Source organism: Hydractinia symbiolongicarpus, chromosome 6, assembly GCF_029227915.1.
Source record: "Hydractinia symbiolongicarpus strain clone_291-10 chromosome 6, HSymV2.1, whole genome shotgun sequence".
Taxonomy (NCBI): domain Eukaryota; kingdom Metazoa; phylum Cnidaria; class Hydrozoa; order Anthoathecata; family Hydractiniidae; genus Hydractinia; species Hydractinia symbiolongicarpus.
Window position 1 is genome coordinate 13372275 of NC_079880.1, and position 24255 is coordinate 13396529.

The window sequence follows — 24255 nt, forward strand, 5'->3', positions numbered from 1 at the left end:
AGTTACTGCTAAATATTCCCGTTTCCTGAATCCGCTTTTTGCAACACATATTTTAATGTTTTCTTACTTTCCCTCAAGAATACAGAAGATTCCTCGTGCTTTCAATGTTAACATATACTTTAAAGTTGATTGGGCTAATGAAAATCTGAAGCAATTTAGACCTCAGCCTTCAGGGATTATGTATTTGAATGTCTTTTGAAAAACGTAAATAAACGCTAGTGTGCTTCATACTTGTCAACATCCAGTGAACTTGTGTCCTTCGAAAGTTATTTTTAAAGGACACCGCTTTTAATAAAATTTTTAATAGAAATTAAGTAACTTTAAAAATATCTCTTCAGTCATTGGACAAGTCACACAACCAATTTAATTATTGAATCGGATTCATTAAAGGGACTACGAAACGGCTGTTGGTATTCGACTTTAGTGACTTACATAAAAGTTGAACTAATGGCGGTGGAAAAGTTTATAGTCACTGAGAACAAAAGCGACATCTTAAATCATCTTGAATATAATATTGGATATCTAAAATTAACTGAAAATGACAGAAAAGTTTGGATATCTATAATTTGCTCGATATAGTTTTTTAATGAAATAAACTTTAGACCTTTTGAACTAGCTAGCTAGCTATATCCTTCAAATTTTTGTATAAAACATACAGATTTATTGCACATAATCAACGCCACAACAATGACTTGAAAATTTTCTTAGAGGTATTAATTACCTTCTTTTAATAAATACAGCTCCTTGTGTTGTGTCTGTTCCCTTGTCAAAACGAACTTTCGATTTACTGATATTTATTATATTTTACAGAGAATACTGAAGGAAATTTTATTTTTTTAGGAATTAAAAATAGAAAAGTTTCAAATTCATCATAAAAAAGTAGTTATTCGTAAACAGGTTGTCTAGACGTCTATGTGGTTCTAAACTGTGTATAATTTCTTCCACCTTGACCCGTTTACACCATGATTCGGAATGTGCAGGGATTGAGCTTATTGAATCGTTTCGTAGCCACTTTAATCAATATATATCTTATGAATTTAAATGATTGTGGTGCATACGTCACTAATGTAATAATGAATCTAAAAATAACTAAACTGTGTCTTCAGTGTCATGAAAGCTGTTATATCTTTCTTAATAAGCAAAATTCAGTAGCTATGTTTTTAAATTGATTTAAACATGGACGTGAATTTTGTGAAGACAATACTACGCTGGAATATTTTATAACGCACACATGAAAACGATGAATTTTTTGAAAACTTTTGCTCTAAAATGACCATAAAAGCGCTGGATAGATTCACTAGAATCGAGAAAAAAATACTTTTTTCTTCTAAATTCCAATTTTGGTTGTTTACTTTCGCGATCTTTACCCTCTTCTAAAACTTCATACATTAACTTAAAAGCATGGAGGTACATCCATGCTTTAGTAAAAAATATATGCTCAGGTATTTTCTTGCTACATGCAAATTCAATAAAAAATTCATATTAATTACATCAGGTCATAAATCTTTTTGATTCATGTGATAAAGTTTAGGTATTTGAAAATTATCGTGCTCATACTACAGATTAATTCATTAAACACTTTAATAGAGTAAACGAGAATAAACAATTAATTCGGTGTGACTTAGGCTATCGTCATTAAATAATACAGCTATTATCATGTCATGAAAAAGCGAGTATTAAACTCGCTTGTCCATGCCATGATATTATCTAAATAAATAATCTTAATAAACAATTTGTGAATCCCCTGTTTTTTTATAACTCTATAAATACGATATTTGTCGCAGCATATTTTAGTTCAGTGAAAGAATTAGGAGGAAAAAGGAAGTCAAGAGATCAAATTAAAATGATGGTATATTTGATTTTCATGTTGTATGCTTTTGGTTGGTCTAAAGCAGATAATATAGGTAAAATACGTTTTCATTTAAGACCTAATAAATGTATACAATCTAACTAGTACAACCCTCCAAAAAATATATTGGCAAAACTTACAAGTTGAGTAGACGGATCCCCCACCCAAATTTATTGTTGCTTATTTTGAAAGCCTACGGGGTGTTTTTGAAGTGACGAAAAGCATCTGGGATGGAGGGCTAGCAGCACTTCATACAACATTGAACAAGAAGGTTTTTTGATGTGTTTTTTAGACGTCTATGTAACGTCAGACATTAACGTATCTTCAACGTTGTAACAACGTCTCGCAACGTGTAATCAACGTCCTTTCCATGTTGTTGAGAAATATTCTCGTAACGATTATTCAACTTCTTTTCAACGGTTAAGCAACAGACTTAAAGATTTTGATAAATCAAAAAAAATACGCTCACGTATACTTTTTCCAGCACGATTCCGACGTCGTTGTTACATTCCTTGTACATGACTATCCTGAATAGAAAACATCAGCAACACAAACAACTTCTCAAATAAAATCATGCTGAATAAAACTTAATGGTACTGTAAAGATTTAGGCACATCTTCAGTATATTCATTATTTCTCTTTTTTTTATAAATATTTTGATTTTGATCTCACACAATATGCCATGGCAAGAACTATCTTATATGAGCACATAAAAGGGCATAATTAAGATAAAATGTAAGAAATTTATAACGTTTGTATAGCAAAAACATGTATTATATTTTTAGAACCATGCGATGCATATGTTCAAGTGATCAACTCTCAAAGAAGCACTGGCTTCAGGATTTCGTTTTCAAGTCATGCTGTCGCGTGTGATCGCAGTTGGACACGAAACTGGTATCGCTTTATGGGCGGAGCTGGAGGAGAAATGCCAACTACCTGCCCGGCACCCTTTTCTTGCGGTAATTAAAGTCGCAAACTTTAAAATATGTTTTGTATAAAGCCATATTTTTTATGTAACGAAAAATAATGATTTGTTTAATTTTATTCAAAGGGACGTTGGGACCAGTTTGGCTAAATGGCACTTACCCAACACGTGTCGGAGAAAATAAAACAATGACGGCATGTTTGCGATTCGGGTCTCATTGTTGTGCAAGGGAGTGGACAGTAAGAGTAAGGAAATGTATCAAAGGTGCAACCGAGTATTACGTTTATGATCTTCCACGGACTCCAGGATGTCCCATGAGATATTGTGCTGGTAAGGAGATATTGCATTGCGTTTACTGTTGGGTGGATGGCAAAAGAAAAGAGGAAACGTGTTACAAGTGCTCTGGAAGGCGTGGTGCTACTAGAGTCGCCTGTGTTTTAATAAATTCTGTGTTTTTTTATATCTGATTTTATCAGGTCCGTTTTTAACTAAAGTTTGATATTTAATTAAACATTTTTTTAATTACCCAAGTCTACTTGCCCTATGTCATGTTGTGCCGATTTTTACATTCTTTCGACATGAAACTAAGTAACTATGGAAAATTTAAGATGTAATGTTGGAAGACGCTGTGTATGCTAGTCCAATATTTTTATCTCATCTAATTATTAGTCTTTTTTTTAAAAAAAGCTTGCATTTATGTCAGCAAATAAATGTGATTAAAAAGGAGTACTTTTTCAGGAAAGGAAGTCCGATGTAAATCAAATGAAGTTTCAACAAATGGATTTACTCCTGGTTGTACAAGTATGTCACAATGATTTAAATGTTATTTTAGCGTAACGCGTTATGTTTTAAAAATGGCCCTAGTCCCTTTTGTAGTGGTTGTGTCAAAAATAATTAAGTCATTCTATGCACAATTATGTCACGAGGTGAAACGATATTTGTTTTTGAAATTTATTATTTATGAAAAACTACAACCCTATATAATATTTGTGGAAAATGTAGTTTTTGGGCTTTTTCTCTAAAATGGCCACCATTACCTGGCCTGTACTCTGCAGTTGGTAGATTGCAAAATTTTATTTTTGTAGCGGTGTGGGTTAGTAAACAACATCCGAAGCGCGCTAATGTTTTTGACACTAAACAATCTGCTTCATGAAACAATGCAGGAATTGGAGTGTGCTCATTCCAGATAGTACTGGCGTGAAGCAGTAACAAATCTCCATGGATTTTAATGACAGGAGGAACCCCGTGGATGTTTTTAGGTAAATTGCTGAACCTAATTAGTTGGACAATTAGATATATAATCCGTAATAATTGTTGGAAGTCTCGGAAAGACAAATATGTGTCATGGGACAGTAGCAAACCAAAAGAAAAGAGGTGATTTGACATCACAAATATAATCCTGGCGTCATTAATTTTATATATGTCCAACGTGACAATGACAAGTACAATAAGATAAGGGGAGAAAATTCGTTACAAATAATCTATATTAAAAAGTGAATAAGAAAAATCTTTTTTTAATTTTTAACTACTTTCTAACTCCTACTAAATGTTGTTTTAGGAATGTAAATAAAACTTTCCACAACTCCTCTCAATTGTGAAAAAATTAAAGTCATAAAATGCAGTTCTTATGATCTAGAACAAATTTATTAAAATTAAACTGATTGGGTGGTAAAATTATCATCCACATCGAACCCCCTCCCCCCAAATAAAAGATGGAGAAATTTATTTATTTCGTTTATAATTACTTATTTCTATACCTATATCTATCTACACAATCTACAGTAAAAAAATTGAATTGATTGGGTGGTAAAATTATCATCCACATCGAACCCCCTCCCCCAAATAAAAAATGGAGAAATTTTTTTAATTCGTTTATATTTATTTATTTACCTATACCTATCTATATAATTTACAGTCAAAAATGTATAGCTCAACTGGAAGTATATCACGTATCACTAAAGCAATGTTCCACGGTTACTAGAATGCTCAAAGAAAACTTTTTTTCTAATCTTTATGATCACATGATACTGGACAAGTTTAATCAATAGCATCTTGTTTTCATCAACTAATGAGATCCAACTCTCGAATCGTCCATTTAAATTCTATTTAAACTTCTATTGAAAACGGCGTCCTTTGAAGCTATACGAGATGCAAAGTTCATTGGATATACACTGATTTAAAGCATACTTGCGTTTGTTTATGTTTTTGAAAGTGCATTAAAATACATATTTCCTGAAGGGCCTACGTCGCTTTTGAATTTTATTAGCCAATCATCTTTGGATCACATGTAACCATTAAAAGCACGAGAGAAATATTTCTTGTGAAAACTGCCTTAAACATATACATGCGTCGTTTTAACACCGTTATAACCATCGCACAATTAATGTTTCAGAAAACTTCTCTAAAAATTATTATCAACCATTGATACTTGCACAGTATCAATGGGCTTATTTCTGACATACTTTTAAGCAACATTTTTGTAAAAAACGCGGGCCCGAGCCATTATGAATGTTCTGATTTGCTGAATGATTCTTTTGTTTTTTGTTTTATTTCTGTATGCTAAAGTTTTGCTTATTTGAGATCTCTTATCGCAAGAAAAGGAACACATAAAGTGAAGGACGAAACGTCTTTATAGAATGATGTACTTGAGATTTTGTAGAAAATTTCTAGACCTATTACATCTTAATTTTCCAGTCGTTCTCAAAAATGTTTTTATCTGGAATTAAAGAATTTTTGTTTACAAAGTAATTTTTTTTAAATTTATTTACAAACACCGGCACACAACACTTGGCAATTCTTTGCATGAATTCAATTGATTGACAATTGGTCCGAATTGGCCAACCACAATTCGTTTCTTAAATCACTCTAACTTTCTGCAAATTAAAGACGAGTTCGTTCTCTTTGAATGCAGCACCTTTTTCTGCATCACGCATGATTTCAATAGCTCTAAAGAAGATGTATCTCCTCTTCTTTTATACCTCTATGTTATACATAAGGCTTATTGAGACACATTTCGTTCTTAATAGGACTAACTTTGTATTTAATTTCAACAAATGTAACAACAAGGGTTAAGAGTGAATTCAGCAAAATCTAAAGTCATGATTAGTAACATTGAAGCCAACTGTGACCTTGTGGTTGGAAAGTGGCCTTGTGGAGTTTGTATGAGAAGGGCTGTTTGTAACTGAATTTTATGTCAGACTTGCAAGCATTAGGTGAATAATAATTTAAGTGGTATTGGAGAAAGGTTAAGGGCTCACATTTAGCTTGTAAAAGGTGAGATTCTATACTATGAAGGATTTCTTACTTTGATGTACAACAGTGGTTCGTTAGAGATAGTAGAGAACTTCTGTTAGTTGGGTGATATTTTGGGTAGTGAAGGTTCTGCTCAGAAAAACTTCAGAGAGTTTCTTCCTTTGGCAGAGTCTTATTGATTGAGGTAAAATGTAGGTTTTATGAGGCCTGTATAAGAAGTGTTATGTTGTATGGTAGAGACACATGGTCAGTAAGGCAGGAAGATCTTGACCGTTTGAAAAAAAATTTTTATGAGAATGGTATGGTGGATGTGCTACGCCAGTGTGAGAGACAGAGAGATTTCGAATGAGCTGAGAAGCAAGCTATGTATCTGTAGCATTAACGATGTTATCGATACAAGAAAATTGAGTTGGTTGGGAGACTTGGAAAGAATAGAAGAGGGTTCAGTAAAAAACTGTAGAGATTTGGCAGCTCCTGGGGCAAAACCCAGATGTAGACCGACAAAAACTTGTCAGGAGGTAATAAGGGCAGACCTGATGCAGAGGAATTAAGGATTGTGGCTGGGCGCCCGCAGTGCAATTCCAATTTTATGAATAAAATCGACGCCAACGATCTAATACTTGATTAGGCTTTCTGGCTTAAAGCTTGAGTACATTCCTTCAACGACCTCTCTTTAAAGCTTTTCTAATACAGCCTTTTGAAACTATGTCCAATGTTTCTCGGAAATTACTTGTTCAGAAAGATAAACTCGTTTCACCAGTGAACTCTCCTTAAAATTTCTAAAATAAACAATAAACAAAAAAAAGTCAGCATCTTATTTCATTATCCTTACTAAATTGTGATAAATAAGTCAGCACTGTTTCCACATCCCGAATAAAATTATGTTTTGGTTGAAAAGTGTTTTTATTAAATATCCCTGTTATAAGAGCTGAAACTCTTGGATTTTGACCAACAGTGACACTATTAACCAAATCATGATATGCAGAGACTACAAATGTGTGCCTTGCAATGGTGTTATACTCTATACCCTGATTAAATAAATCTGCCATTTAATCCAGTACAGAATTTGGGATCAATTATTCTATAGAACAGCCTTTCTCCGTTTCTTATTCTTAAAGACTTTGGGTACTTGTTCGTCTGGAATTTGAGATAAGGTCTGCAGCTTTGATTGATACCCCTTCTGTTGTCAAACGTTGCCTGAAACTGTCCAGACCACCATTTAAAGTGACCCGTTAAACAAAAGTGGATGTAGCGTCCCTTAAGGACCCTTTAACAAATCTATTTGTTCTGGCAACAGGATAGGACTTTTGTGATTGACAGGCCGAAGTGATCACTGGTACTGTTGCTCTATCGTCATGTACTTTTTGCAGAACTTGACCAATCATTATAAACGGTGGAGAGACATTGCTTTCGACACTTGAAAAGCCTCCTATAGCTAACTGTATGGCTACAGTTTTCACGAGCTGCATTAAAGCACCTCATCAGACAGGCTGGAGGAAAATAGATCTATCTCTTAGGCGCCTCTAGATTTGCATATTTTTGGAACACTGCTTATCTTAGCTTCCATTCGCTCTGATATCGTACTGATCCGGATTCGTGTCCCGCCTGATGATTTAACACTCCAGGAAAGTATTCTGCTGTAATCGTGATCCTATGTTTCAACAGGTATTCCCTGATCTCTTTGACCAGATCTGACAACACCTTTTTGTACGTATCTCCCATTTTTAATATATAAGAAAGTGACATCATTTTTGTCTATCTGAATATGAACAAATTGGAAATTTGATAAAATGAACAAAAGGTTTTTAGGGCGAATTTATATGCTCTGAGTTCTAGTACTTTGATATGATGTTTCTGCTCCACTAATGACCATGCCCCCTGTCTTCTGAACACGCAAGCTCCCCCCACCTTAGCCCTGTAGGGATGCATCGAGCTTATTATCAGCCGGGTGGAATAAAAGACAATAATTTTCTTCACTTATTCGAGATTTTTTATTCACCATTTTAATTCTAAAATTGACTCTTGTTAAAGTTTCACAATTGAATTCCATGTCCCTTTTGTCACTACTTTCCAACTACCAATTGTATGTCCCTTTTGTCACTAGTTTTTTTATTTTATTTTGGTCAGTTTCCTTCATGCGCTACATGTTTTTTCAGTAATGATACAAAGAAATAAGGCATATTTTAGGTCTGTAAAATATACGTGTCTAAAATGCCGACTACCGTTTCTTGTTCACAGCATATTCCTCTTTGTGTGGTCAAGTTCGGCGGACGTATAATCCGGACCAAAAGACAGGGGGGTCAAAATCCGGGGGTGGGGGGGGGGGTACAAGACGTACTTATAGCATTTTTTACTAGACTTATACTTTAACCTCTCGATCCAAACTTATTTGTTTTATTAGAAAAAAAAATACCCTAGCTTTATGTGCAAAAATATCAGTCCTACTTCTTCACGCTGATTTTATATGATTTTTTTTCTATCGAAATTTCGAGAATCTCAATAATTCTCCTGGTATACCTCGCGTGTAGCAAACGTGCTCCACAATTTCGCTTCGCTCGCAAAGCTCAATTGCTTCGCAAAAATTTGACCTTAGATCTAGCACAGTCTATATCAGGTTGGAAGAGGGTAAATAATATACCCTGTCTAACCCATGCTAGCATGGAAAACGCTGATAAACTACTAGTGTCGCATAATCAAAGTAATTTGGATAAAAGTTCACTTCCTTTTTTGCTTTTACTTTACATACTTAAAAGCTATTATTTGTACAAACTCTTGCAAGGTGAGAGGTGATACAACACACAGCCTGCCTTTTGTAATCATGGAAAATACCCCTTTTAATTACAGTGCCGTAAAGCATTGATGACGTAAAATATTTATTTTTAAAAATGTTATTGTATTTGCATATTATACATATAGCACGCTATCCGAAGTTGAAACGAGACCCAGTATTGTCAGTAGACATAAACAACGAAACCAAGCGTATTCGCTTCAAGTGTGAATTTGATCCACAAGAAACTGGTGCTAATATTTATCATATTGTGGCATGGTATCAAGGTCTACCTGAGGAGAGAATACAGCAAACAAATCGTTTTGTAGATGTAGGCAAGACCGAAGCGTACTTAGAAAACAACAACACGTATGGAATAAATGGAGGAAAGCCTTTGTTCTGTCTTGGTCACAAAGTATGGATGAAATTTTCTCATATACTTTTTGCTTTAGTAAATTACCTTTGAAAGACATTTTTACGCAAGTTTCAACAATACCCATTAACTTTATTCAAAAAACAAGTTTAGAAATAGTACCTTAGCAACTTAACATACTAGAATATGAATCCTTTGGAAAACGAAGCAACTTGTAAACTACCACCAATCTAAAGTTAATAAGTAAAAAAAAAGAAAGAAGAGCAGCAGGGATTATCAAAACAGCTATATTTCCGACGTTTTTTAACTTCTAAAAGTCATGTAAGTTTGCTGCATCATCCTACGCAAGAAAATACGTCAATTTGGCAGATTGTCTGCAGTAAGCAATAATCCGGCCTGTAAAATGTAGAAACTTAAGCAACATTAAATCTAAATGGAAATTTTGCTTAAAAAAAGCGTTTATTGCACCTTCAGAATCATTCTCACAATCATAACTATTTTTTTACAGATTTCCTGCAAAGTTAGATCCTACTATTCTGACGCTCCTGAGATAAAAAGTTCTGCAAGAAAAAGTAATGAATTCTATGCTGGCTTTGAGGTAAGTACGGTGACTGTTTTCGTTTATAGGGAAAAGGGATGGTTTCTTGTGCAGTTGTTTAATTACCTTTAAACGCATATTTTTTTGCATTGGTAGAACAATTTAAGCAGCACTAGTATTGTATTCTCGACTTACCTGCATATCTTTGTAAACGATATATTCTTCCTTAAATCTCATATACTAACGTTACCGATTAAAAGTTTTTTCAATGTGATATGCAGATCAGATTTAAACCTCCTACAAGAAGTTGTCGTTCTCCCTTCGAATTGAAAAGAACCATCCTAGGGTTGTGTGTAAAATGCCTGCTTAGGTGGGGTTAAAATGTCATCTAAAAATACTACTAATGAAAACACACAGAAAAAACAAGAGTTAGTATTTTTGAAAGCTTGTGTGTGTTTTTAATGACTTTTTTTCAGTTTTTCTTTTCTATCTTGCGACTATTTAAAAAAAAGTTTTGTAAATGTACGTGCATCTTGACGATTTCCTACTTCTATAATTTTAGTGGATAAAGAATTCTGAAATATTTAAGCATTTTCAACCGTAGATTAATCCAAAGAAATTAGAGCTGCGAGAAGGTAAAGATCGTAAACATATTATTGTTACAACAACAATACCTGTGGTATGTGAAGGACATTGTGCTGTAAGGTTGGAATATGGTCAAAACGGTACAGATCTTTCTTCCAGTAATTGCGAATTAAACTTTACGAACGGTGTAGCTGGAAGATCAAAGAATATCACAGTTTTTGCTAAGACTGATTGGGTCAATGGTGGAAACAAATACATACATCTCCGATTTAATGTTGCAGAACACGCCAATCCTGTTGATTGGAATTGTTATAAAAGTATATCAAATGTGGTGGTAAGTTGCATTTTTATATTTGCAGGTAGATACATATCCTCAGCCAACAATAACGACTCAAGGTTCAGAAAGCTAATTATTTTTTAACAAAAAGGGTCTTTAAGAAGACGGTGCGTACTCCTGGGTTAATAAGGAGTATTTTATGAGCTGAATTTCATTATCCATTGAAACCAAAAAACTATGGCAGTTTTTAATTGTGCGTTATCCGTTATTTTTATTATGCTATGTAATTCTAACAAAGATGGATAGTTTATCTCCAATATATATACAATAACGTTGGCTTAAAAAGCTTGCAATGGATGTAAAACCTCATGCTTGTTTTTTGTTTCTTTTCATTTTATACGAGGTAAAAACAAAAAAAAATAATTACAATGTTTTCATGCTGTGGAAGAAGTTGAAATGAAGTTTTTGTTTTAAAACACGTTTTTAAGGGGATGGTGCAACACTACAAATTTTAAAATAGTCTGCATGTATTAATGTAAAAAGTATACATCTTTTTTTCTTTGTGATTATACTACAATATAAAGGCACATAAATGTACACTAACAGCATGATGATGTATAAAAATATTGTTATGTATAAAAATATGTTTAGGTTAAAGTAAAAGATGAACCTTCCGGAAGTTGCCAAACGTCTGGCGAGCCTCATGTAATTACCTTTGACGGAATGCGATATTATTATGATTATGTTGGAGATCTCGTTCTTACAAACAGTACAGCGCGCTTGTTCCAGGTAAACATGTGAAGCCTTATCGTTCTTGTGCAAAATGTTTGAAATGTCACATTACAAAAAAAGCAAATATACTACTTTTTGCATCTCTGGTAGTAGACCCCTATATCTTACTTCTGTCGGCCATCTTAAATGCTAAGGAATTAGGATAGGTATTTTTTTCATTTTTTTAATTGTAATGAATCTTTTCAAACATTTTTGGTAGACTTTTTAACTGAATAAAAAAATTTGATTTCATGGCGTCATAATTTACGTTTCTTAGTTTTAACGATAAAGGTAAACGATTTGTTCTTCAGAAATTTTGATTTTATGTCATTAATTCGGACGTGTTTAGAACATAGCATTTAAAGATGTTCAAGGTCTGGAAAAAAATACAATGACGTCATAAATGACTTAATTCCGCTGGATCGATATTTCTTTTTAATCTGGTCTGTGTTTCATACTTGGGAGCCATATATCTCATTAGCAAGACCTTATCTATATAATAATACGCCAGTTCCGTGTGTCTGTAACAGGCAAAATGGATGTGTTGTTTTTTCTAGAGAAATAACCGCGATAACATGTCACTTTTGCTAAACTTTTATTTTTATTCTGTCTTTTGAGTGCTTTTTGAAATTGATTTAAAACTATTTTTATTTTTAAAAAGTTGCAGGTAATTTATTTCATTGCTCTCATAAAAACCTTTCTGTAATTATGTAAACTTTTTTACATCAAATTCACGGGTAATTAATTTTTATTATTCCCTTAAGCACGTGTCTATTGTCTACTGTTATATGAAAAACATATTAGTTTTATTTATTCCCGCTTGAATGGAATTAACAACAAAACGTTTTGACAAAAAGAAAAATAAATTTTATGGTTAATTTCGCTAACTATTTCGCTATTTTTTTATTCGGTATCTTTAGTGGATTTTTCCACGGCCTAAATACTAGTTATTTAATAATTCTATAATCAATACAGCATCTGCTTATAAACCACTTTTTAAAATTTAGAAAAATTACCACTATCGAAGAATTGCAACTTCCCCTGCAAAATATAATTTTTTATAAAAATAAATTTTTTCACAAGCTTCAATAGAATTTAGAAAAAGGCACAAATGTTTAGCATTAACTACATGCCCAAAACTTATGTCCAGTCAACTCCAGGTGCTAATAGGGTTCAGGTGATGTAAATGATATGTTTAGTAGCAATACAGCAGGATACACGCCTCTTTAACACATAAAGCTATAAACACGAAGAAAAAGGAAAAGCATTATGAAAAAGGTTCTTGTAATCCTTTTTAGGTACACGTGAGAACTCATTACTGTAATGCTACTTACCCGTGTAACTGTGCTGTCGCAGCAAGAGAAGGGGATGATGTCGTTGTTATTGATATGTGCCTTCCTCCATACACTGTGGGTGTTAAGTTTCTCAGTACTGTTCAACCGCGTCTGACAACTGTGGGAAGAAGCAATGACGGAAGAACACTTGAAGTAAGTATACTTTTCTGCACTTTTTGTTATTCTTAAATCTTTTATACTGGGTTGTTTCCGTCAGGCCTGGTTGGATTTTTGATAGCTGTTTTTGTTTTTACTTATTTCTTCTGTGAGAAAAGGGACATTTTTTCACATCATAAAATATAATTTACACTTTTTATTTTTATGCATGACACACGGTACTCGTTTTCCTGCCTCTTTTTATTCTTCATTGCTAGATAGCTACTGAGTTTATATGTTAAACCTTCCACCCATTACAACTATGAACAAATAATAAAACGGCTGCTAACCTCCTTTTTTACGAACTCTAATGTTGCTTTGAGTAGTCTAAAAGATGTTACTTTGACTAATTTTTACTGGGCGATATCAACCTTGGCAAGGAGCAGAGGGCGGGATATCGATCTACATGAGATATGATCGTTTTATTTCTTAAAACGACATACTAGTTTGCATTTTTTCGCTCAAATAACCGTTTTGCATCATAGATCAGTTGCTTAGCACAGAGTACGATGTACATACTTTTCTTTAGTCATAGAGAAAAGCAAATGGAGTGCAGAAGTCTGACATACGTTGCATTGTGAATTGTTGTACGGCAGAAATGTTTTTCTCATAAACAACTATGTTGGAAATTTTCATTCCTAAATCTGTTGCTATTTGTGGCATCTAAAACAACACTTTCAGTGACCCTAAAAAACATATTGCAATTGGTTTTGTTGTGTATACTGTGACACAAATTATATAGGGATATGACTGAAAGGCTAATCTCAAAGCGTTATAAACGTTTCTTAACACTTCTTAACGACCATTTACTGATCTGAAACAGTTAACATGTGTCCTGAGTTAATTTGGATGTTGTGTGCATAAAACGTTATTTTTTTGTAACATTAGTTGACTGCATTATATATATAAAAAATCTTCTACAGGTATTTTTAAGACAGAAGTTTTGGATTTCAAAACGTATTTTTATCGATTTAAAATATTAAAACTTTAATTTTATATGAAATGTGACTGTCTTAGCTGGAAAGGGTAACAACGGGCTGCTTTCTGTGTTTTCACATAAATCGAAGTTATGATATAGCTTTTTGGAAAAGGATATTACGCCTATGCGGATGTGCGGTTATTTCAGGTATACTATATACCTGAAATAACCGCTCAACCGTGTGTTAAAGAAGAGGCGAACAGCCGTGACACGGATGCTGATTGAAAATTCATGATGCCTGAGATAGTTTCAAAGACCAGATCCGCTGGTCTGGAATATCTCGCAAAATCTTGACAATTGTTTAGTTTTTGTAATATTTAGTTAGCATCAAATCAGGTAAAAAATGATTTTGCTGAAATATTTGCTGTTTTTATATTAAGGGGTAATAATTTAAATTTGCTTCTTTAAAAAAAGTGAATTTGTGGTTTAAAACTTTGCAGCGCAGCAACACGTTATTATACTCACATTATATCCAGAAAATCTCTTCATTAGAAGTTTATTACAAAATAACAGTTTTTACTTTTATCCTTGAATGCTGAATCATTCATTTTATGGTTCGGTATTTTTACACATTTGCCAAACTGGTGATTATTCAGAACCAATATTAGATTTTTCTCTACATTGATGGCCACGATTCGATGATCACACTGTTTTTTAAAAATAATATTCAAGCTAAAGATCAAAATAGCAAATATGCTATTAATTGAATAACACGACGAAAATATATTTATTTTTATTACTGAACTTAGTAAACTAATTCATGAGTAAAGATAAAGAAAATAAAGATTTGTAAACAAAGCTGGAACCGCCATATTGCGCGTTCGATTTTTTGTTGAAAGCCCCCGGTCTGTGTATTTATCAAATTTGGCACTATCTCATCACAACAAACTTCATTGTTCAAAGTTGGATGTATGTTGTATAAAAGCGAACCAAATTACGAAAATAATATTATTATTGGCTGTAAAATATGTTTATAAAATTTCAAGAAGTATTACCGAAGTTTATAAAATGGCTGGAACTACGATTGTATGTAAAATATTCTTGGTTATCTTGAGCTAAAGGACTTATTTTTATGTTTATTGGTAAATACATCTCAAACTTGCCTCTTTTTTACCCACACAGCCATAAAAACTTTGTAAAAATGTTGCTTGGAAGGAATATGAATATTTATTTATGAAACATAGTTTTTTTGTGTGTCGTTATAGTAGTTATTTTATTAGATTTTTGGATTAAGACGTTCCTTAATTTTTGCTACCTCGCCTAAAATTTATTTTGTGGCTGCCACAAAAAACGATATTTAACGATAGACTGTTTTTTGTGTTTCTATTAAACCCAAGTTACGATAAATTTTTTTAGGAAAAGGGTGTTACATCTATATGGGTGTGCGACATTGTTTATCTTTACTATGCGCTCAGCCCATACTAAGAATTTTTTTTGAACTTTTACTGGGAACATTTTCCGACAACGTTCTACGCCGTGTCACACAGTAACTTGGGGGTTTTGCACGGCGTCTTGATGCCTATTTAATAGTAGCCGTATTCTAAAATCATAAAAGTTGCGGAATAATTCACATCAGGTGCCAAAAAGTATCGGAAAAAGTGGATTTGGTTGACTATGTTGATTAGGATTTGTTGTTTAAGAATTTAGATTATATTAAATAATGAACATTGACAAGTGAATTTCGACAAGTCCAAAGTGCGTAAATCTAATATAGAAATACATTACAATAAAAATATACAAGTTATAAATAAAAAATGAAACAAAAGTCTCGAAAATTGATTTAAATAGTTGTTTTATATTTTACTAAATTCGGGTCTGCGACATATAGCACTGATTTTTTAACTGAATGATAAGTGTTATCACCTTTATTCCTATGATCAACTAAAATTGTAATAATTTTTGTTTCTAGATAAATTTTCCTTCTGGTGCTTCGGTCGAATTCGTAGTAAGTTTACACAACGCAATAGCTGCTGCAACCATAACGGTTAAAGTACCACCTGATGACAATAATAGAACGACTGGATTATGTGGAAATTTTGACGGAAACGTACACGATGATACACACGTTCCTAAACAATGGATGTAATTGTTCTTTTTTTTACGTTTCATTTACAGGTTTAAATAGCTATGCGCAATGTCGAATATACATTGATTTGCGACACACTTCCGTTTTTACATATTCCGTTTTTACATATTATTTTATACATATTTACATAAAAACATCTAAAATAAACGGGTCTTAGTCCCCGTAGAAAAATAAAATAATAAATGTGAAATGTCTAATATAAACATAGAGTGAATGAAGAAACGTTATTATAGAATGTTGTGCTTGAGATCCTCTAAAGCATTTCTCGAAACAAATACATGAGGCTGCAATGAATATCCAAAATATGTGTATTTATAAACATTTTTTAATTTTTATTTGTTTGTTTAATTTTTTTACAGACTGCGATGGTATTTTTTTCAGCTACTGCACCTTAATCTTCCAGTAGTTCTCACAATCGGTTTTATGTGACATTAAAAAAATTTTGTTCATGATGTCATTTTTTGAAATTTAGCTACAAACATTAGCACAACAATTAGCACCTCTGTGCATGAACTAAATGCATGATTTAAACTTCCTACGAGGAAATTTAAAGATGCATTTTTTTCCTTTAAATACAGCACCTTACAGGAAAGGAATAATGTTAGGATAGAAAATACACAGTAAAATTTAACTTTTAACCAATTGTAGCTAACTTATTGTTTCTTTATCTGAGATTCAACCTTACATAGGGAAAAGCCACTTATTCGTGATTAAATGTTCCCCGACTATTAAATCTTTCCCCACTATTAGTTTTCCTGGACTGGTGATTTTTCCTACTAACGTAATCGCCGGTTTCTAGTTACCAATGAGGTATAAATCTGCTTGATTTTGATTAAATATTTTATTTGTGACATTAAAAAGTGATGTTTTTAAAAATTTCTTTGGTGTTCTTTCTTTTACAGAACAATATTGTATTTGTAGAATACCGGTTGGTGAAAGTTTATTTTCCTACAAAGACGATGGATCTAAAAAATGTCTGCAAACCCGTGCTAGAGAATACTGCATATGTAAAAGAGATGCAGAAAACAAGAAAGAAGTAAGCTGTGCGCAAACGAAACGTAGACCTAGATACCATCAAGACTCCGAAGGTTATAGAAGAGTTATTTCCGCAGGTACATGATTAAATAAAAAAATAGTAGGAGTTGTAACGTTGCTGTCGGAGAAATTAGGAATATAATACATAATATATATCTTCTTTGTAGACCCTAAGAATTGTGGTCGTCGCAAAAAACGAGATATTGTTGATGCCAATGTTATCATATTGCCAGATGACGATGAGGACGAATGGAGATATATTTACGATCCAGTGCAAATCAATGGTACTTTACCGGATTTTCCAACTGAAACTGGAAAGACCAGAGCTAGTGCAAAGTACCACTGTACTAAAGCTCTTAAAGACTCGTTTGCAGGAAGGGCATGCTTTAATATCATAGTTAATTATAACATAAGTGCATTCGTCGAGCAATGCATATTTGATGTCAAGGTAAACTTTTATAAAAGTTGACATTTTTGTTTGAGTAACTTCAAATAATATAACAGCAAATAAGCAAAGACAAAGTAATAACAAAAAAAAACAAAAAAAAACAACATATTCTAGGAAGGTTCAGTCCCTTTGTATTGATGTAGTCTGTCCTTCGAAAAGAAAAGTTTTCAATGGGCATTTTACATAAGATTGTGGGTGGCATTGAAAGATGAAAGTTGTTTTATAGCCTTAGAAATAGTGTGTAGTGGCATAAAGGTGTGAGAAGCTTCCGTAATGTCCCTAACAACGTTTTACCAAAAACCTAAACCTCTAACTTATTTACGTTGCAAAAACTAAACTAAAATATACTCGTATCAGGCGAAATTCTAAGCACACAATAACCCTAAAACTAACCAATGGAGTCTTAGGTTAAAAAACGGAACAGTAGTACTTCTATCAAGGTTAATGTTGTTATTTTTTAAGTATAATTTTTTTTCTTTTATCATTGCAGGCAACTGATGTTTACCAAATAGGTATCGCTTCAGCTTTGGATGCCATGAAGAGTGACTGCAAGGAAAAAACTTTAACTGATCTAAAATACTGGAAAAACGATTCAACAGGTGCAATTGCCCCTCCGGAGGAGATTGGAAACAGTCTTTGTCCAAATGAGTGTAGTGGCCATGGAACCTGTCAAAATGCAACTTGCATTTGTGATTCAGAATATGTTTCTGCAGATTGTTCATTGAAGAAAGGTTTGTCATTTTGTAATTTAAATAAATACTACATAACATGGCATTTTTCCTAGGAAAGTGTTAAAGCTGCTAAATGTGCGGCTTGAACATTTGACGTATTTACTAAATTGTATTAAATTAGGGCAAGCTCCTGTTTTGATTGGCATTCCTACGCATGGTCTTTGTGATGTCAGAAAACGAGACTGCATCCGAACTAGAGTGATAGGAATGGATTTCATGGAATCAGAGAACTTGACTTGTCAAATGACAGAAGTGATCGTATGTATAGTACTCCATGATATACTTTCCTGATACTAGATTTCATTATTAAAAAAAACTTTCATGAGGTATAGTCATCAATTTTGAGGCACAGATATCAGACTACTCTTGCCTTTGTTGTAGATTGGTGAAATGTCATATGTTGAGACAACTCGAAAAACCGATGGCGTTGGCCAGTTGCTTAGTTTTGGTGAAATAACTTGTCTTTTGCCTTACATTCCTGTTGAGATTGATGGAAATCCTAGCAAATCATCCGGCAAACCGACTGGTGGATTTTTAATAGCAGTTTCAAACGATGGAGAAAAATTTAGCAAAAAGAAGACATTGTTTCTGGTTTATGATTCAAAGTGTATGAATTGCAGCAAAGATTTTAAAAGTTGCTTTTGGAAGGTGATCAAAACTTCATAGAATGGCTTGATCATGTTCAAACACATTTTCTTGCTGTAAAATACATTTTATATTTTTATTTTTTGTAGAGAAACACCTGCAAAGTTAAAAACTACTGTTTTGCACCAGGTGATACAAATCCAAATAACTGGTGTCAAATTTGTGATCCAAAGAAAAACGGATCTGGTTTTGTTAAAAGAACAGGTACGCAATAAACGAAAGGACGGTTTTTGTTAAAGCGTTCATGGTCGAAGCCTCTATATTTTGAAAGACGGTACTCATGCTAAACATTTGTTACATAAAAAGCAACCATGTTATCGCGTGTAGGCTTATGATATTTCAAACGCTTCTGTAGGCTAGCCGCGTAGAACTTCACAACATTTGTAGGTCCTTATAAGAAAAAAGGTGAAGTTTTCTAAAGTGCTGTTACTTTTTTCTTTTATATATATTTTGTTATGTTATTTCTATGAACGTTTACTGAAAAAAATAGTATATGTAGGGTAGTTTAACATAAATATGGGCGATATCAGACATATTGCCTGTTTTTTCCATTAATATTCAAAATGTAACTCCCCAAAACATTGTCTGTATTGATTTAGCAAACAAACCGCCAATAATCAAAGCTCCTGTAAACAACTTAAGGACGTTCAGATTACAAAAGTGGCATTATGTGGTTTCTGCGTCTGATCCAGAGAAGCAGACGCTGCGATATGAGGTTGTTGGTGACAATCATGGTATCACAATCTCTTCACATGGTGTACTTACGTGGGATCCTACTAAAGCTGGAATATATGAATTTAAAGTTAAAGCTATTGATCCATGTGGTTTAGGCGCCACACAAAACTTCGTAGTTGAAGTAGAGATATGCGCATGTGAAGAACCGAATGGTGGTATGTGTATCTGGAAGAATGGTCAAAGTACTTGCAAGTGTCCTGATGGATGTAAAGGAGAAAGGTGTGTTTTTTTTTCCTTAAAGCCTAGGTTGCTACTAAAATTGCTAATTTTTTTATTGATGCAGTGGATATTTCTGCTCCCTGTTCACCGTGAAAGCGTAATGAAACTAATGAAGCGATAATTTCTGCAGTACTAACATGGAGTCAATTCTAAAGGCAGTCAGATTTCAGGATTTTAAATTAATGAAAAATATTTATCTAGTTTTTGAGGCGAAATTCAAGTTAAGGATTTGCTAGAAAATTGTTACAACAAGCAACAATTACATGATCTTAAATGTACGAAACATTTTAGGTGTGATGAAGCTGTTGAGGGAAAGCTTTGCGAGATTAAAAGTAAGTTTATCATAAAACATCGCTTTTTAAGATTCACATATTGTAAGATAGCAATGGAAATTTAAGCCCGTCAGCACAGAAAGGAAGGGGAGAGGATGGGAGGACATAAAGAGTCAACGACTATCTTAACATATGATTTTGGATATGTTCTTTAATTCTTGGAGATTACTTGGAAACATTTTGCCCTTCCATGGGCAGAGGGAATGTATTGCATTTTTTGGGAATGGGATAAATTATTATGCACTTTTTGGACAGCTGAATCCAAAAAAATCATGTATTAATTATATACATATTTAATTAATGTATTCGGACTTTTACATACCGAGAGTGGTACGAGTGTTTTAAAGGAGAACTAACGGGAAAAACTACATGTATGTGTTCCGTAATAAAAACATTCTTACATCTCACGAAAACAGCATGGCATAATTTTTTTTATATTTTCGCATTTTGTATGTCCAAATTTCGTCCCCAAACAGCCATAATTACATTAACGGTCGCCGCCATTATCGAACAAAAGCGAGGGTGGTTCGTACATAATTTGTTTATTTGTGACGTCACACGACGTACATAGCTCAGCAGGATTTCTGAGGATGCTCATACTTCTTGGTTATTTACCGCGATGTTCGAACGATAAAGAAGACAAGTTAATCTCCAGTAGATCAACATCATCGTAAAAAAATAATTCTTAACAATTTAAAACATGTGAAAGTAGATAAACGAGGAAAAACTTTGAGACTGTTTTGTTTTGTTTTGCTATCACAAAATTACTTTTTTGCGCATAATCATTGGTAATTTCATTTTCAAGTCCAACAAATTAAATGGAACACTTGATGTCTTTCAAGAGGTTTTGATACAAAAATAACACAAGAAAAACTTCCTAATAATTTAAAATACACGTAACCTATATGTATATTTAGAACGATGAAACATTTTTTTATTCTCATAGAGACAATTATTTCAACATATGATATATAAAATTATTCTTAAACAAACACAGAAGACACAGGTTACCATTCCCTCGATTCGTTTATTCCAAATGCGTTTGTTTACATCCCTGCGCACTTACGTCAAACAAGTTAGTATTTTACCGAAAAGAAATTCCTAACCGACACTGTCATTGCGGTGGCCGTAGGACTACTTTGCCTTAAATTTCTCGAGAACCAAAGCTCACAAATATAAAAAAAAATAAGACAGTTTGTATTTACATTATAATTAAGCACAACTTGTTATCAACCGTTAGCTCTCTTTTAATGTCAAAGCCAAACTTTCAAAAAACACATTAATAACTATGCGGAAGATAAAAAAACACCTAGCTCCGTTGAAGTATAAAAATTATTGCTGGTGAAGTTTATTTTCCTACTTACAAAACGATCCAGCTAGTGTTTACAGTTTGTATTGTGTAAATTGTTGCCCTGAGATATGATATATTTTCATATCTTATATTTCTGTATGTCCCCTCCTAGCGCAGAATTCGTTAGAAGGTTGATGAATTTTTTACACAGTATTGCTGCAGGAGGAGTTGCATATTAGCACATATTTTTTTCTCCAAAGGAAATGGTGGCTATTGTTTTTTTTGATAGAACAAAAGAAAGTATGATTTATTTGATCCTATCTCTAATTTTTTTTGTTCGTTGGGTGATGGTTTACTTTTACTTCTTTGCAATTTTATTTTTTGACATGTTTTGTTTTTCATCTTCATTTTACCATAATATCCCAACAATTTCCCTCAACTTTGCTGAATTTCCTTTTTTTCTTCATATATCAAGAAATGTTTAAAAATTGATTTTGAACTATCAAATTACAAAATAAACGTATGTTTGACGGTAGAAAAATAATCTAAATTTACGCAGAAATAAGCAACGGTTACATTTATAATTTACAAGCGAGACTTTGAAAACAAGGCAGAAACATGCAGATCGGCAACGGATGTTTTAAATAGAAACTCCTGAGATGAACCTAAATTGATTTGCCAAATTCAGGATATCAAAAAAAATCCATCTGATCAGCTCTTAACGTAAATAGATCTGGCATTTCAGCCATCAAAACAAAAGTTGTTTTTAGAAACGCCGGACCGATCTTCTTCCTCGAGTGACGGGATCACCATGGTTATCGTAGCTGTTGTTGCTGGTGTGGTCGTATTAATTTTGGCGATTTTTGGTGTTACTGTCTGGATTTACAGAAAGAAGTACAGACAATCAGTAGATATCAAATCAAATGGTCAAGCGTCTGTCGTTTATAACTCAAAAGTCAATCCTAAAGCATCTATTGGCGAAGTTGGGAAGAGTGGTTCGTTAGTAAACAAGGGCTATGCAAATTAAACAGGTCTTTAGACGGACATGACTCATTTTAATGATCGTTTCTCTGATTGATTATATTATACTGAAATTTCTGATATTTTTCTGATATTTCTTAAAACGTAAAGTGAAGGAAATAAGGATTAACAAACTTTGTTGCAACTTTCTTGAAACAAGAATTCACAAGAATTCATTTTAGGGAAACATATAACTAGATTGTAATTTTAATAATTTTTTTGCACCATTACGGTTCCTTTTTTTTAAAACTATTTTAAAACTAGTAGTGAAATATATTTATCCGGGTAAAAGCAAAAAAATCCTAAATTTAATTCATGCATTTTTAAGAATACCTTTAAGACGTAAGCAACAATGGGGACTTACAATGTGTGACTGTATTTCAAAGGTTGAAATTTTCCCAGACAGATTCGCCGTGATGTCTAGATTGACTATCGATTCCAATGTTGCTTTGCTTTGCATATTTATTTACTCTGGTTTAAAACGGATTGTTTAATTGCTTTATTTTTTTCATGTAAGATAAATTTGTTTCCAATATGTACTGGGAATAAAGATAAACGTGTTTTTCTTTTCTTGCTGTACTATTTTGCAATACATTGGGTGCTAAATCCATTCGTTTGCCCTCAGTCAGTATTTAAAAATAAACAATCTTATAAAAATTCATCCCCAGAAATTTCTCATTCAACCATCGATTTGACAATTAAATTTGAGTTTGCTGCTAATTTTGCAAATAAAATTACGCATTATTAATAGAAATGCGGCTTAAAGGGTTGCGAAACAAACTACGAGATCAAGACAAAAGAAATTAACATATACTACAACTATGCATTTTACTTTCAGTATGACTAATGTGCTACTTTTTTAAAAATAAAAACACCCTTCTGGTACGTAATTTGTTTAGTGGTAAAATAAACTGCAGTCTGTGCAGTACACACATATCAGTAAAAGTGACTTTTGGGTGGGAGTAACATAAGAGTTAATTGTTTTCTTTAACCAATGTGTGGAAAAGGTAATAAATAGCTTGGAAAAGATTTTAAAACCATTGTTGAGAGCATGGTGGTTCTATGTGAAATCCTTTTGTTTGAAGCGCTTAAAATGACACTATGTTAAATAGTTTTTATCTTCTAACATATTATTACCTCAAAATCATCTTGAAAGAAAGAAGTAATTTACAATTTTTGTCCCGCTTCTTTTCACCATGTTTATCTTAACCTGTGTAGGGTTGTGATCATGTGATTGTATATTTTCAATATATATTCGTTGACGCTATTTTACGCCTTAAAGTCGAAAAAGACTGAATATAAAACATGCTTGTCGTAAATTTTAAAACATTTTCTTGCTACTAACTCTTTCTATCCCGAAAAGGAGTGCATTTTTTTTAAAAAGAAAGTAAAAAACTTCGCTGCATGGCCCTGTGCATTTGGATAGGGCGCCCCGCAACTCCTATATCTTGTAGGAGATTCAATCTACTTTCTGGAGGGTCCAAAAAGTCAATAGATTTAGAGATATAACTTTTCTAAAATGATAACTAAGGCCACTCACTCTACAGGTGGTAGGAAGAAAAGGGTTAAAAATCCACAATTTGGTGTCATAGCATAATTTAACTACCCTTTTTTTTTTACATTAGTCATATAACCTTAGTTGTTCGTAACTTCAGCACACGGAAATTCTCTTCCTTTTTTCGTTCAGCAAACGAATAAATTTGTAAACTTGATAGAAACCATACCGATAAACTTCCAATGTTTTGTTCATGATAAACTTATCTTTGTTCATATCATCCGTGTAACTTATAGCAAAATTAACTATAATAATTTTTTCTTTGTAAAACGGCACGATCTTTTCTATGACTTGTCTAGGAATGGGGTTTAAAGTTATGACTAATAACACTTTGATTTTGGACAATGAGTTA

The 24255-nt window shown here is 33.0% G+C and overlaps 1 protein-coding gene across 1 annotated transcript; it reads left to right on the forward strand.

Annotated features, from left to right (window-relative positions):
* The first annotated feature begins 1729 nt into the window (after nt 1–1729).
* On the forward strand, nt 1730–22910 carry LOC130647082 (von Willebrand factor D and EGF domain-containing protein-like). Its single transcript, XM_057452810.1, has 19 exons — nt 1730–1904; nt 2635–2808; nt 2901–3104; nt 3513–3575; nt 8943–9208; nt 9675–9764; nt 10309–10623; nt 11218–11355; nt 12636–12824; nt 15716–15888; nt 16814–17004; nt 17095–17375; nt 17866–18106; nt 18228–18364; nt 18488–18754; nt 18841–18955; nt 19351–19705; nt 19997–20037; nt 22099–22910. Exons 1-19 carry the CDS (start codon nt 1844–1846, stop codon nt 22353–22355), a joined length of 3558 nt encoding a protein of 1185 aa, XP_057308793.1. The 5' UTR covers nt 1730–1843; the 3' UTR covers nt 22356–22910.
* The last annotated feature ends 1345 nt before the right edge of the window (nt 22911–24255 follow it).